A 14,237-nucleotide genomic window follows, 5' to 3' on the forward strand; every position below is an offset into this window, starting at 1 on the left:
GGCCCAGAGTTGAAGCTGGCTCTCGCTGAAACAAAAACTAAATTCCCCTCATTTCACAGTTAACAAACTTTCTGGAGAAGCCCTATTTAAGATCAGTTGCTGTTATCAGGAAACATTGTGGTTGTTCTTCCTGTGACTGGCAGCTTTCTACCAGCTGTGAAAAGCGGCCCAAAAAGCTGAAGTGCTCTCACGTCAGAAAATGCTCTGCTCTGCCCTGGAATCCTCCTTGGTGGCAGTTTTCCGCAGTAGTTGCTTTCAGCCATTGTGATTTTACCAACAGAAAAGTGGAAGCGAAGCACCGTTAGAGGTGTCCTCTTCAGCAGCATCTTTTCAGCTGTGTGAATTCAATACTGTTTGCTGAGCACTCCCATACTAGGGGTGATGATGCTAAGGAGGCTCTCACTGGCCTCTGACACTACACAGTGCAGTGCTTATCAGGCACTGACAAAGAATGTGCTCAGACAATATCAGCAGCTTTTGTGTGCTGAAAGCCCAAAGGGGCTGCACTTCCCAGACACTGGCAACACTAATGGTTACTGAGGGCTTATGTGGGTGAACAGGTGTAGGCACTATTTGCATGCAGTTTTACTCAAACATTATATTTTTTGCTGGCACTGTCTGCAAATGGAAAAAGTGTTGTGTATGTGTGGCAATTTAAGTTTTTCAACGCACACATTTTGACTCATGACAGCAGGAAAGCCACAGGTAGAACTGTTAACTATTATTCATTAATTATGCAATCTCTCTTCAGTAACCATCACATATAATACCACACCTTGGATCGTTCTCTCCTAAATAAATGTAATTGTTAATATTATTGACTACAAGAAGCGGTAATTGTAAACAGTGCTCAAAATGTGTGCCCTGAAAAAGGTCTATAATGAGGATTAAAAAGGGAACATACGGAGCTTCATCGTCCCATCCATTTTCTTCTGCTTATCCAGGGCTGGGTCATGGGGGTAGTTGCCTAAGCAGAGAAGCCCAGACCTCCCTCTCCCCAACCACCTCCTCCAGCTTGTCCAGGGGAATACCAAAGCACTCCCAGGCCAGCTGAGAGATATAATCTCTCCAGTGTGTCCTGGGTCCTCCTCCCAGTGGGACATGCCCACAACACCTCACCCAGGAGGCATCCTTGTTAGAAGCCTGAACAGCTTCCACTGGCTCCTTTTGACGGGGAGGAGTAGCAGCTGTACTCTGAGCCCCTCTTGGATGGACGAACTCCCCACCCTATGTCTAAGAGAGAGGCCTGCCACCCTTTGGGGAAAGCTCATTTCCACCACTTGTATCTACTTCTTTCAGTCACCACCCAAAGCTTGTGACCGTAGGAGAGGGTAGGGACTTAGATTGACTGGCAAATCGAGAGCTTTGTTTTTATGCTCAGTTCTCTCTTCACCATGATGGACCGGTACAGTATCCACTTCACTGCAGCTGCAGTGATCTCCCTATAGTTGGAGCACACCCACCAGTCCCCCTTCTTGAAGATGGGAACCACTGCCCTGGTCTACCAATCCAAAGGTACTGCCCCTGCTCTCCATGAAACATTGTAGAGACGTGTCAACCAAGACAGCCTTACAACATCTACCGTCGCCTGACGGTTTTCCTAGAAGCTCTTCAAGGCAGTCCAAAACTCTTTTTCCATGGTCTCTCCGAACTCATCCCTCCTTTCTGCTTCAGCCACTACCTGAGCTGTGTTCCACCTGGCCTGTTGGTATCTATAGGCTGTCTCTGAAGTCCCACAGGCTAACCAAGCTCGATAGGACTCCCTCAGTCTGATGGCTCCCTTCACCTGCAGTATCTAGAATCTGGTTTGCGTTTTATCACCACAACAGGCACTGATCACCTTGCGACTGCTGAGGTACTGAACATGGTCCATTTGGACTCAATGTGCCCAGTCTCCCTTGGAATGCTGTCAAAGCTCTGCCAGAGGTGGGAGTTGAAGATCTTGCGGGCTGGGGCCTCTCTCAGGCGGTCCCAGCGCAGCATCCTAATTATATGTTATGACATGCAGGTCTGTCTAGTATGCTGCCTCACCACCTGATCCAACTCACCACCTGGTGGCAACTCAGCCTCTCTCTTTACCTCAGTGTCCAGAACACACAACTGCAGATTTGATGATACAGTTAGAATGTCCCTACACGCCCCTTCTTAAGGCTGCACCAGACTCTGCCCTATGGCATAAGGTCCGACCATCAGGCGCTCACCCTTGGGCACCCTCCACAGGTCTGGCTCCAGGACAGGGCCCAGGTAACCCTACCCTGGGAATATTTGTTTTATAAATACATATTTTATTGAGCCATTTTTTAAGAGTGTATTACATATATTTGTATTGACTGATGTCAATACAAATATATACACATATGAACAGCACAGAAAGACGTGCAGAGCAAAGTCGGTCACTTTGCTACCACAGCAATCAGCGCAGGAACCAAAAAGAAAGAAACTATAAAAATCTCTCGGTCGACTACTTTACATTTTCTTCTCTTTTCAGCTTTCAGACAGTGCCACAAAATGCCTGTTGAGTTCACTTGAAACAGTAATGGAGGATAAGTGCATAATGGAAATACCAAGAGGAGTGTTTAAAATTACTGCCACTGTTGCGTATCTCTCAGTACTTGTCCGCTAAGTGGTTTGTACAAGGGTCCTCTTGTGCAGTACAGGCTCAATATATGTGTCAGTATACTGTAAGCTGTGTGTATATACATGTGTGAAGACTATCACAACTCTCAAAGTCAGTCAAAGGCAAATTCAGCTGATAAGTACAAGCGAATAGGAGTTAAAATTCTGCTTAAAAAATAAGATTTTCAATTAAAAGCAGAAAAACCGAATACTGATTTGATATCTTTTCATTACCAAATGTGCATTTAAGTCAAAGTGTTCCAGCTGAAAGCTGAGTTCGCACATAAGAAGGAATCAGTAAATAGAGAAGGTTGCATTGGAATAAACACTGGTGCTAAATTTGTGCTGCTTCTAAATACAGTGTCATCTACAGCAAAGTTGGAATGTTTTGTTGTTTTTCTGTTTTTTGGGTTTTTTTCTTGCTTAGCTTCACCACAAGCAGAGACTGTTGTCAGTTTGGGTTTGAATGCAGCCTCAGCTCACTTGGCTACATTAGGATCTTGTGATGTCTGTTTAAGTGAGCTGGCGTGTTACCGTTGCCTGATGTGAAAGCTAACTAGCAACACTGCTGCCAAGCTGACAGTCTTTGACCAGAAGCTGTAATTAATATGTGTTAGAAAGAAACTAACATGCTTCCATACTGATTATCTCCTGTGAGTGATGGAAGAGATTGAGAATCTGTAATGCTTTTTCCCCTCTGTCTCTGTCAGTGCGCCCCAGAACAGCTGTGGCTACAATGTAGCTTGCCATCACCAGTGTGTGAATGAATGGGTGGATGACTGAATGTAGTGTAAAGCGCTATACAAATACAGGCCATTTACCATTTAGTCACAGGTAATGTTTATTGCAAATTCTATATTGTCTGTATTAATTGGGCCGTATGCTGTTTCTCAATGAGATCTATAGTGTCGTTTTTGATCTGTTTTAGTATATCATTAGACAATACCAGGGGTGGGTGGGCTGCCTGGACACGAGTTTGTTACAAGTTTGTAAATGCGATAACTTCTGAACGAGGCGAAGTAGGACCGTCAAATCGATACCATAGGCACATTTACTAAAAACCTTAGAGAGGTTGGAATCACAGTGAGTCTTCAACTCAAGATCTAGGTGGGGTAGCACTGGTGGTCATCAGTATTTTCAGTCATTGTCAATCAGTCAATCATTTTCTAATGTGATTTATAATCTTCCTCCTTGCATATACAGTGTAGTTGTACAGTGTTGGACAAACAACTGTGATATGTGGCCCTTTTTTTTGTCTGTTCTTTTAAAGAAATAGATGTTAGTAAACTAATGTCTTATTTGGACTGGAAAAGGATGTCTGCTCAACAAGACTGTGGCTGGCAAGAATTCCATTATTAAATTGGAGCCAGATAGTGTCCAGACTTTTTCCTCCTTTGCAACATGCGTTATTGTGGCCAAAGTAATGGAGGTGGTTCTGAGCTTGAATTTGCCACTTTGAATGCTTATAAATGTCTGTTTTTCATGAATTCCATCAAATGCTGCTTTGGATAAGATAATACAGAGCAGACTAATCAATTTCATTGTGCTAGCCACTGAATTCTGCACTAGCGTAGGACTTGCTCCAGCTGAGTAGCCCAGCAATCAATTGTGCATGGAAATCACACTAATAACTACACCCCGATGTGGCAGTTTATGTGGTTGACCACATTGCTGTGCTTCCTCCTGTAGTGTGCTGTATGAGTGGAAGGAGCGTCTGAAGCAGGGCTGCCACCTTATCCAAACCACACCTTCTGGTCGCCCAGCCAACATCAGTGGTAATTCCTCCCAACGCATCTACATCACCTACCGCCGGGCTCCCGAGAGCCAGCCGCACGCCGCCTTGGCCGTCACAGACGTCTGCATCATCATCCCGAGCAAAGGGGAGACCCCACCACACACTTTCTGCAAGGTGGAGAAGAATCTCAACAGCAGCATGGTAAGGGAGAAACTGGTGAGGAATAGAGGAATACATCACTCAGGGGTGGGTGATATAAACGATATATGATATAAATTTGGCCAACGATAGAGATTTTGACTATATCGCTCTATCGCGATAGCACATGTTGATGATGTCATCAAGCTGCGTCTGTTTTGGTCGAAAGCATCGCAGCGGCTACAACCATTATCATCTGCAAATTATGCCGGGCGACAGTCATAGCAAAGAGATGAAGCACTTTTGAAATATGGGGAAAACCAAAAACTGCGCTTCCTCCACTTCCGTAACATTGATTCATTAATGTTGAATTCTCTCGCAGCTGCTCTATTCCCATGTTGTTGCAGTATATTAATAACTAACCTCGTATTGTGGATGAATAATCTCAGTTGTTCTCCTGACTGAAGTTTGGCCCGTGTATAGCGTCCTGCTATGCGATTGCATTTGTCCCTGACCACCAGAATCCCTCACGTTAACTTTTATCGAGTGGAAAAAAAGTTGGTGTTCATCCTCCGGCTTCACTGTGCTAATGTTATGCTAAAATAGCTGTGTTGCTAGCAATCACGTAGCACAACATTATATACCAGGTAGTCCAACTTTAGTAACCCTACAAACGGCACTGCTGTTTAGTTTTCTGTCTTCATTTATGTTGGAAGTGGTAGCAGAGCTGTACGTTTGAATTAGTTTCAAAAATCTCTCAGTCAGAACATGGTATGAAATGTTTAGGTGTAAACTAGCGAGCTAACTTCCTGTTAAATTTAATAAATTCTGTTTTCATGGATGCATGGATGTAAAACTTAATTGTTACACCCGATAAAGCAGCAACGCTGATGATTTAATTAAAGATGAAATAATTTAGACCGTTTTTAGCCCTTAGCCTTTGACTTTGGGACCTGAATGGACGGAGTTTTGGACCCAGATTACTCCGCGAAGCTCCTCACTATGGCAGCCGTAATGCTCTGACAATCTATCAAGCAGTGCAGCTTATCAAAGTTGTACTAAAACATTTTTTAACAGATTTCTGCATGCAGAAATCTGTTCGAGGTCAGTAAGCACAACCAGAATTCATACATAAGGCACACTGTCGATTTTTGAGAAAATTAAAGGATTTTAAGTGTGCCTTATAGTGTGGAAAATACGTTATACAGAAGAAAAGAATATATTGCGATATATATCGTTACCGCACATGCTTCAAATTATATCGCGATATGAATTTTAGGCCATATCGCCCAGCCCTAACATCACTGATTTCTTTAGTTCTTTAGAGTAAAGAACCCAGTTGGTTAAAGCAACAGGATTATCCAGCGCACTCATTACAGGCCATTTATTTATATATGAAGGAAATCTCCTTGAGATGTAGCATCTTTCATTTTTGTGCTAAAGACACAAATACTAAAGTGTAACAAACATTTTGAACTTTATGTACAAGTTGCACACAAATAAAAATAGCAACACACACTCAAAACCACAGACCTCAGCTATTGAGGAGGAAGATTAGTTTGAAAGACCTAACAGAACGAATGACATCAGCATAAAGAGGGTAAGATACAGAAAGTGTAAACTGGAAGCAAACATAAGTTAAAAGTATAAACCAAATATTTGAATGGGAATGAGCCATTTTAGTCTAAATATGCCAATGCAAATGTTGATGGTAGTGTTGTTGGATTTTTAACAACAGGAAAAGTAGATGATAGGTGCAGGTCGAGAGCAACTGGGTAAACCCAATAATGTCATATTCTTCAAAACAGAATAACTTGTAATTTAAAAAACAAACAAACAGTTCTTAACAACTGAATGTGGATTTTTTTCCCTTTCTGAAGGTACTCTATGACATTTTGAATTCAGCAGATGGTTGCTCGTGCTGTCAGGCCGTCACCTGAAATGCTAAGACATTTAGTCATAAGTCTTGAATCCTCAACTTCACTCTGCTGTCTCATTTTAAGTCTCTTAAAGCTTTGGTGTGAAACTTGTCAGCAATACAAGATGGTTCTGAGCTTTTTTTTTCTTCTCATACTGTCATGTGATAAAAGATTTTAAGTCATTCTGTTCAAGTCAAACTTCTGTGTTTTTTGTTTTTTTTTCTTTATTGTGCTGACACATGTTGTGGAGTGAAAGCCATCTCATCTGTTTATTGTTTTTTTTTCTAGTTAAATGTGTATTTCAGTATTTTGAAGAGAATTCTCTGCCTTCATGTAAGGTGCTCCAATTGGCTAGTACATCTAATTATGGAGAACCATCAAAATGCCTCATGAAGGTTTTTTCAATGCTGTGTGTGCGTGTGTTTTCTTAATATAGTTTTTTTTTCATATAGTGAAGCCCCTTGAGCTAGATGTTGTCTGCTTCTGCATTTCAGTTTCTCCACACCCAGTATTTGTGCTCTGTTCACTTTCCTGTCATATTCTTTTTATGTTGTTCTGCTTCTCTCTCTCACCCACCAATGCAACCACACACAGTCTCTCTCTCTCTCTCACACACACACACACACACACACACACACACACACACACACACACACACACAGACTAAATTACTGTAAAAGTCGTTGCAGTGTCAGCGAGGTCTACATTTGGCATTTCTTAGAATAGGCAATCCCCTTCAAGGTGCTGTTTGTGGCTGCATGTGTCCTGAAATTTCCTAGTTCATTAATCTATAGACTTTTAGTGCCTGAAGCAGAATGTGATGTCCTGTTAAATATTTTTATTAAACTTTGGAAGCATCCTTAGTTTTAGTTGTCAGAAGCAGAGGTAGGAAGTAATAAAGTACAAAAAGTTTGGTGCTGTACCTTAATAAGTGTAAAATGCACTTCACACACACACAGATCGGTATAGCGAGATGTCACGTTTATTTATGGGTTTGCTTATTGTGACAGTTCACAGTCTGGTCCGCTCAGGTCTCAGCTGTTCCAAAGCTCCCCTCCGCTCCTCTCCCGTCTCACGAAAAAGGGGAAGAAACTGTCATCAGACCAAACGCCACCAGCTGTGTTCTCACCTGCCTCCCCAGCACCGCCCCATTGAGCTCACTGCACCACTCCTCCCCTGCAGCCGAGCCAGGGACCACACCTCCACCACAATAAGATTCTTACATAGAATTTTTAGGTATCTGTATCTACTTGAGCGTTTGTTTGTTTTTTTTGACAGTGTTTGTACTTATACTCCCTCACTTTTAAACACAAATATCTCTTCTTACTACTCCTTAGTTTTCAAAAAGCCTTCCTACCTTAGGTTCAAGACATTTTGTGTGTGTGGGTATTATTTCCCATCACTAATCACCAGATCAATTTTTGCCTAAACGGAGGGAATAAAAACCTTAGAAGACAATCCTATTGGTGTATTATGGTGCTTGTCACACAGGTAGAGATGAACCAATTTATGCATCATTTGTTGTACTATACTATATGTTACTATTATATGTAACATTTGTTGAAGGGAAAAATCTGGAAACATACTTTTGGTGCAGATGTCCGCAAGTCGTAGTCACTGTACTTTACCATCCAGCTAATGCTACAGGAGTGAGCACAAAAGAAGTAAAAAAATTTTGAGTGGCAGATACTTTCAAATGCATTTTAACTAAAAGCTCAACAAGTATTAGCAGGTATCCATGTAGGGTGGGTGACATGAACTCATGTAACATCTGCTTATATTTTGTTGAACTCAGTTGGATAAATTCACAAAGACCTAGCAGCATAGTGCAGCTGATCACAACCTGGACATAAAATCTGCTTGTGCTCAAATTATTGTGAGTTACTTCTAAGTGATTCTTTTCCACACACTCCACCACTAAGGGTTAAGGGTTCTCCCACCTGCTTCCCTCATCTCTCACTGTACACCTTATTCTGTTTAGATCTGGAGGCAAAGTCACCCAGAGCTTTTTTTAAATTCCAATTTTCTCTGCTTTTGTACTGCATAAAAGATGTTAAAGCTAAGCACATTCATTAGAATTAGAGTTTAAGTGGAAATACAGTTTGCATTCACATTTACCAATATTTTTTTAAATATTATTATTTTAATATGACATGAAGTTCAGTCCATTTTACATAACAATCGTTGGCAGAAATGTCGTTCAAAGAGCTACTTTTTACTCTTATACTTTGAGTACTAGAGCTGTACTTTCATTACATTATTTACTAGAATTTCAAATCAGTACTTTAACTTTTACCATAGTATTTTAACACAAGTGTTTATACTTCTACTTAAGTTATTTGTCTACTGTGTGTCGGAATCCAGCTTTTTCTCACAGGGACAACTTTTCATGTTTGTGTATATGATGCATCATTGCCTCTCTTCACATGCTAATGGTTTCACAAGAGTCTGGCTTGACTTATATATTCACATTTATTTATTTTATATTTATATTTATATTTATTTAAAAAGTATAGAAATGTAATATATTTGGTCTTTTAAATTAATTGGAGTATAACTGATACAAAATGCCCAAAAGTACAAAAAATTTTCATTGCACTTTATTTATTTAATTCCTTTAGGATTTACCCAAGAATGACCTTAGTTAAAGAAAAACAATGAATGATGATATTCTTTACTTATGGTACGTAGTACTTAGAGCATGACGGATTTATCGGCAGGCAGATGTTATGTAAATGGACTGGTTCTTATATAGCGCTTTTCTACTCTTCTGAGCACTCAAAGCGCTTTACACAACTTGTGCATTCACCCATTCACACCAGCAGATTTTTGTAGGTGCTTTCTAACTAACATTCACACACACTCATACTCCGATGGATGCATCCGGAGAGCAATTTGGGGTTAGTATATTGCCCAAGGATATTTGACATGCAGACTAGGGGAAGCCAGGAATCGAACCACCAACCTTCCAATCAGTAGATGACCTGCTCTACCACTTATTTTACACACAGTTCTACACTCAGCATTGTTCCAAATGACACTTGTCTGGGAAACCGAGTCAGAGTGAGATATTACTGTCTTTGGTGTTCTCATGATGGTGATGGAGCACAATATCTAACACAGTGACACACAAGTGGAAAATCTCCTGTAAGTGTTGTGATAAAGACCAGTGATGTGATCACTCAGAACTAATTTCCAAACCTCTAAGGCAGAGGTGTGAAATACCCAGCCTGCTGGACAGAACTAGCCCCTGGATGGTTTTTGGAGAGTCTGAATATTGCACAGAATGAGGGCCTAATGGATTTTCTTTTAGCTTTATTTTTGCACCAGGAAGTATTGTGTTGCAAGCCATTAGTGTCCTACTAAGCTGTTAATGTAATCAAAGCCAGAGATGTGTCCATTGAGGACTCTATTGATTCAGAGACATTAACCATGTCCTACCATACCACACTGAAGTTAGATTTTTAACCATCTAACTTTGTAGACTGCGTGGAAGTGGAAGAACATAGATGTGCTGAAATTGAACTTAGTTCTTTCGAGGCATAGCGACTTATCTTATATAGGTTATTATAGGTGCAGTGGTTTTATTGGTGTGCCCCCCTGGAGTTCAGATAGCACTGTTTATAGCCCATAAATTAAAGGCACACAAATTAACTAGACCATACAAGCGAAATGCCCCCTACAGAGTAACAGAACACCCAGATCTCCTAAATGTAAGGGTCAACAGTTTATGATGTTCTTTATTCAGATTTTGCTTCGGCTTTCTCTTCCCCACCTCTAATCTGGACAAAAGCTGTTGCAAGCAAAAGTCGTTTTGAAGGTTTCAGCAAAGTAAGACCATTCGCTTTAGGAAATAAATAGAAATCTATGCAAATAAATCTAAAGATTTCTTTAGTTATTACATGTGACTTAATATATGGAGATCTATGACTATGATTTTTTTTGCATGTGTAGATTAAATGGGTCGTTACCAACATCTGGTGAGAAATTCATGTCAGTAGCACCTTTAGAAATATATTTATTTTGAATATTGGTGCCATATTCGATACTTAGTGTATCTGCTGTATCTTCTCCTGACTAAAGCAGTAACTCTCCAAACGTAAAGAGTCTAAAGGGTCAAAACATTGCTGGTGGAGACAATACAGTATGTCTCCTCTGAAAATGTTTAGTATTATCAGTGCACTAATCACAACAGCGTCCTCCCTCAGGAATGCTGCAGCCACGGTTGGCTGCCACTTCTGCCGTTTAGGTCCATTATTTAATCTTGTTTACATTTAATAAACATGATGGGAGCAAGTTTGATTTTATGGCTATCCACATACAGAGAACAGATCCTAGGCTGATACTGTGCTGCACAATAAAAACACTTAAATAGTGCTTGTTGTTAGTTATTTGAAAGAATTGCAGTTCTGAAAAGGATTAAGTGGAATGCGAGCCCAGATGAGATTTTGATGCGTTTTGATCCTGATTGGCCCTAAGATGACCCAGAGGATAACAGTATGACCTGTTTTCTGCTCTTGTTTTCAGTGGGGATCCTCAGTCTACCTGTGTTACAAGAAGTCTGTGGCCAAAACCAACACAATAGCGTACAAAGCAGGTAAGCCTTTTTAATCTGATAACTGTCAGTGCACACAGATCCAAATACTGATGTGAACCTCTAAGAAATCAAATAGTATGTTGTCTGTAGGTAGCTTTCTCTTCTGCCAAATTATTTGCATTGTGGGTGAGAAAAATTTGACTAGTCAGAGTGGATTTTGCAATGCATTTAGAAAGTTACCCACTCTTTTATGAATAATAAATTGTCGAAGTCCTAACTGTTTATTGCATATCGGTTGTTTCTATATTCGCTGTAACTGTGTTGGTGTAGTGATGTTGAGACAAGCGTATTCTGCACTGGCTGCAGGAGGGCACTCTGCTACAGTAATGCTTGCAATTCGGCTTGTTTAAACAAGAATTGAAGTGAAGTGATAAGCCTCTGCATGCCAACATTATTCCCTGCTAGGGAGTTAATGGTTAGCATATATTTACATGTAAGGTGGTGATTATGCCACATTAAATACTGTGTGTCTTCCCCATTTCAAAAACACTGACATAAGATTTTCTGATAACACTATTGGCTCAGAGTCGCCGGGTTTGGCTGAGTCTCAGACTTGCTGACGTTTTGTTGTGTTGTGAATATGCAGCAGACTGTGAAGCGATATTATCTAATGCTTTGGATGAGTCAGCTCACAGAAATGATGCTTATTTTCAACACTTCAAGCCAGGAAGGAAATCCACCAAGCAACAAGCTTCAGGTTTAATCCATATGTGAGCAAAGATAAGTTTGTTCTGCGATGGATGTTTGGTTTTCATGTAGAAATGACATGTGAAGGAGCACTTATAGCTGTGGAGCAGGACATTAGTCAGAGTGTCTAATGTAGTAGGGTATTTAGCACAGGGAACTGCTAAGGCCCTCCTCCTTTTAGTGCGTTTAGTGTTAAAGTTTTGTAATCCAATATATATATATTAGACTAACAGAAAAAATGATTGCCTGTATAATTCAGTGAAACTTTACAGTGTAACCGAGCTTAATAACCATTTTCAAGAAATTATTTGGCTCCTGTGGCACATTTGCTGTTTATTTCAGCATTCTCATCAACCACAGCTAAAGGGCTATATTTTATTTTTTGGAGGAGACTAAAAATGAAGCTAAAGATCATCACCAAGCTGTGGTGAGACTTAGCAAAGTACACCACAAACAAATGGAAGCCATTTGCTTTCAAAGTAAAAGTTTATCTTTAGCACCACAACCATTGTTTCTAAAAATACAACTTTTTACTTTCAGCTTTACCTTCACCAGTTTGTATCGTACTCGTCACAGTTTTCACAACTAAAAAGAATATGACACAGTTTTTCACATCCCACGATACGATATTATCACAATACTTAACGCACGATACGATATTATTGCAATTTTTTAAAATATTTTGCGATATTCAAATTCTGTACATAAAGGTAAACTTTATCAATATTCATTTTATCTAATATCAAAGCCTCGCACTCAGTCTTTCTCTCATTTCAGTCAGTTTTATTGTTGACAAACTGAACGGTTTGTATTACAGTCTAGTCCAACTTAACTGAATGCAACCATCTGGTACAATTATAGCTATTCTGAACTATGAAATTTATGAAAACTATGCAGCCCATTCAGCAACTGAAGAATTTGAAAGTAAATTAAAACAAAATATAATTTAACATTAAATAAAAAAAGTTTTAAACTTAATTAAAATAAAACATGTCTTAAATTAAAATAAGTAAACTGTCATGTTTATTGCTGCCAAAAAACAAGTTAAACACATTTGGACAGTGAAGGAATGTCAGGATTCTTGCTCAGAAAAAGGATCAACATGCTCTGAAGAGTTCCAGTCCACAAAAACTTTTTTTGTAACAAAATATCGATTTCTGCTGTCCCTGTATCGATACATTATTAGCAAACAAAATATCACGATACTACACAGTATTGATTTTTTCCCCCACCCCTACTGTTTAGTAAGTAGCTGGCAAGTGTTTGCAGTGTCATTTACTTGAACTAGCAGAAGTGTCCACATTCCTAATAAGGCATAACTTTAAATCGTAAAGCTCTTTGTGTAACCGCTTAGTTCATATCATCCTTTATCAAGCTGGATGCAGCTCAAGAGTTAAGTAAGTGCCAAAGTAAAATCAGTACTTCATTGTTCTTCATTTGTGTCCACTGACAGTAACTAATTGTCTGAATGTGCGATTATGTAGGACTGTTTGCTTATTACAAAGCCAGGCGTTTCTAGTGACACGTTGCCTCGATAAAGTTGTACATTATCTTTGTGATTATAGTACATTGCACTTGTTTGCTTTTAAGCTTATTAGAAAGGCAATTTTGCATCCACATTAGCTTGTAATTGTTATTCATAGTAGGCTGTTGCCCTCAGCTGCTCTCTAAATTGAGTTCTCAGTTGTTTGTTTGGGGTTTTGTTGTTTCTTTTTTTCCTTCTGTTAGGTTTATTCAGCAGATATCCAGAGGAGGACTATGAGTCATTCCCTCTGCCAGAGTCTGTTCCTCTCTTCTGCCTTCCCATGGGGGCCACAATTGAGTGCTGGCCAGCTAACACCAAATACTCCCTCCCTGTTTTTTCCACCTTTGTCCTCACCGGAGCCTCTGGAGAGAAGGTGAGATAAATGAATGGATATTTGGCCACACTACTTTATTTCTCACTCATCCAGGTGACTTACAAGCTTCTCTGGCAACAGCATTGGATCTGAGAGCCTCCCACTGACTGTTAGACCTCATCAACAGACTTCAACTGCCATCTGTACAGCTGACACGACCACAGAGTCATACACTGTAGTAGGGCACGAGAAAACCACATTGTGCTGCATGCCAGAAGTAAAAATAGGTCAGGCATGTTGCCAAAACCTTATAAACTCATATGTAGTGCTTTGTATTTTAAGGCAGCAACTTTGCATTAAAACACAACAATAAAACAGCCTCCCCACCCCACCCCCCCACCCCCAAAAAAGAATCTACCAGCTCACTAGAAGAGTAAATGCCTGAACACTACTGTAAGGACAAGGTTGTTCCTTTTGTCTTTTTATGGAGCTATTTCTTTTGCTTCTCAGGGCACAACAATGCAGACTCTGTTTCTGTTAATGAGTCACTCTCTCACACATATCAGAATCAGAATCAGAATCAGAATCAGAATACTTTATTGATCCCTGGGGGAAATTATTTTTTGTTACAGTGCTCCATTTTAAACCAACATTAAGACAAGACAGACAATATGCTAACTAAGAATAGTACAATATATACATATATA

General features: G+C 40.0%; 1 protein-coding gene across 7 annotated transcripts in view; it reads left to right on the top strand.

Annotated features, from left to right (window-relative positions):
* LOC101468289 (C-myc promoter-binding protein) overlaps positions 1–14,237 on the top strand; it is a 91,141-nt gene that overhangs the window by 27,391 nt on the left and 49,513 nt on the right. For all 7 annotated transcript variants that reach the window (XM_076885498.1, XM_004573286.4, XM_004573288.4 and 4 more), the window contains 3 exons: positions 4,306–4,552; positions 10,936–11,005; positions 13,421–13,590. In XM_076885498.1, the coding sequence (XP_076741613.1) occupies positions 4,306–4,552; positions 10,936–11,005; positions 13,421–13,590 (487 nt within the window). The remainder of the gene's footprint in view (positions 1–4,305; positions 4,553–10,935; positions 11,006–13,420; positions 13,591–14,237) is intronic.

Source organism: Maylandia zebra, linkage group LG1 (genome assembly GCF_041146795.1).
Source record: "Maylandia zebra isolate NMK-2024a linkage group LG1, Mzebra_GT3a, whole genome shotgun sequence".
Classification (NCBI taxonomy): Eukaryota; Metazoa; Chordata; class Actinopteri; order Cichliformes; family Cichlidae; genus Maylandia; species Maylandia zebra.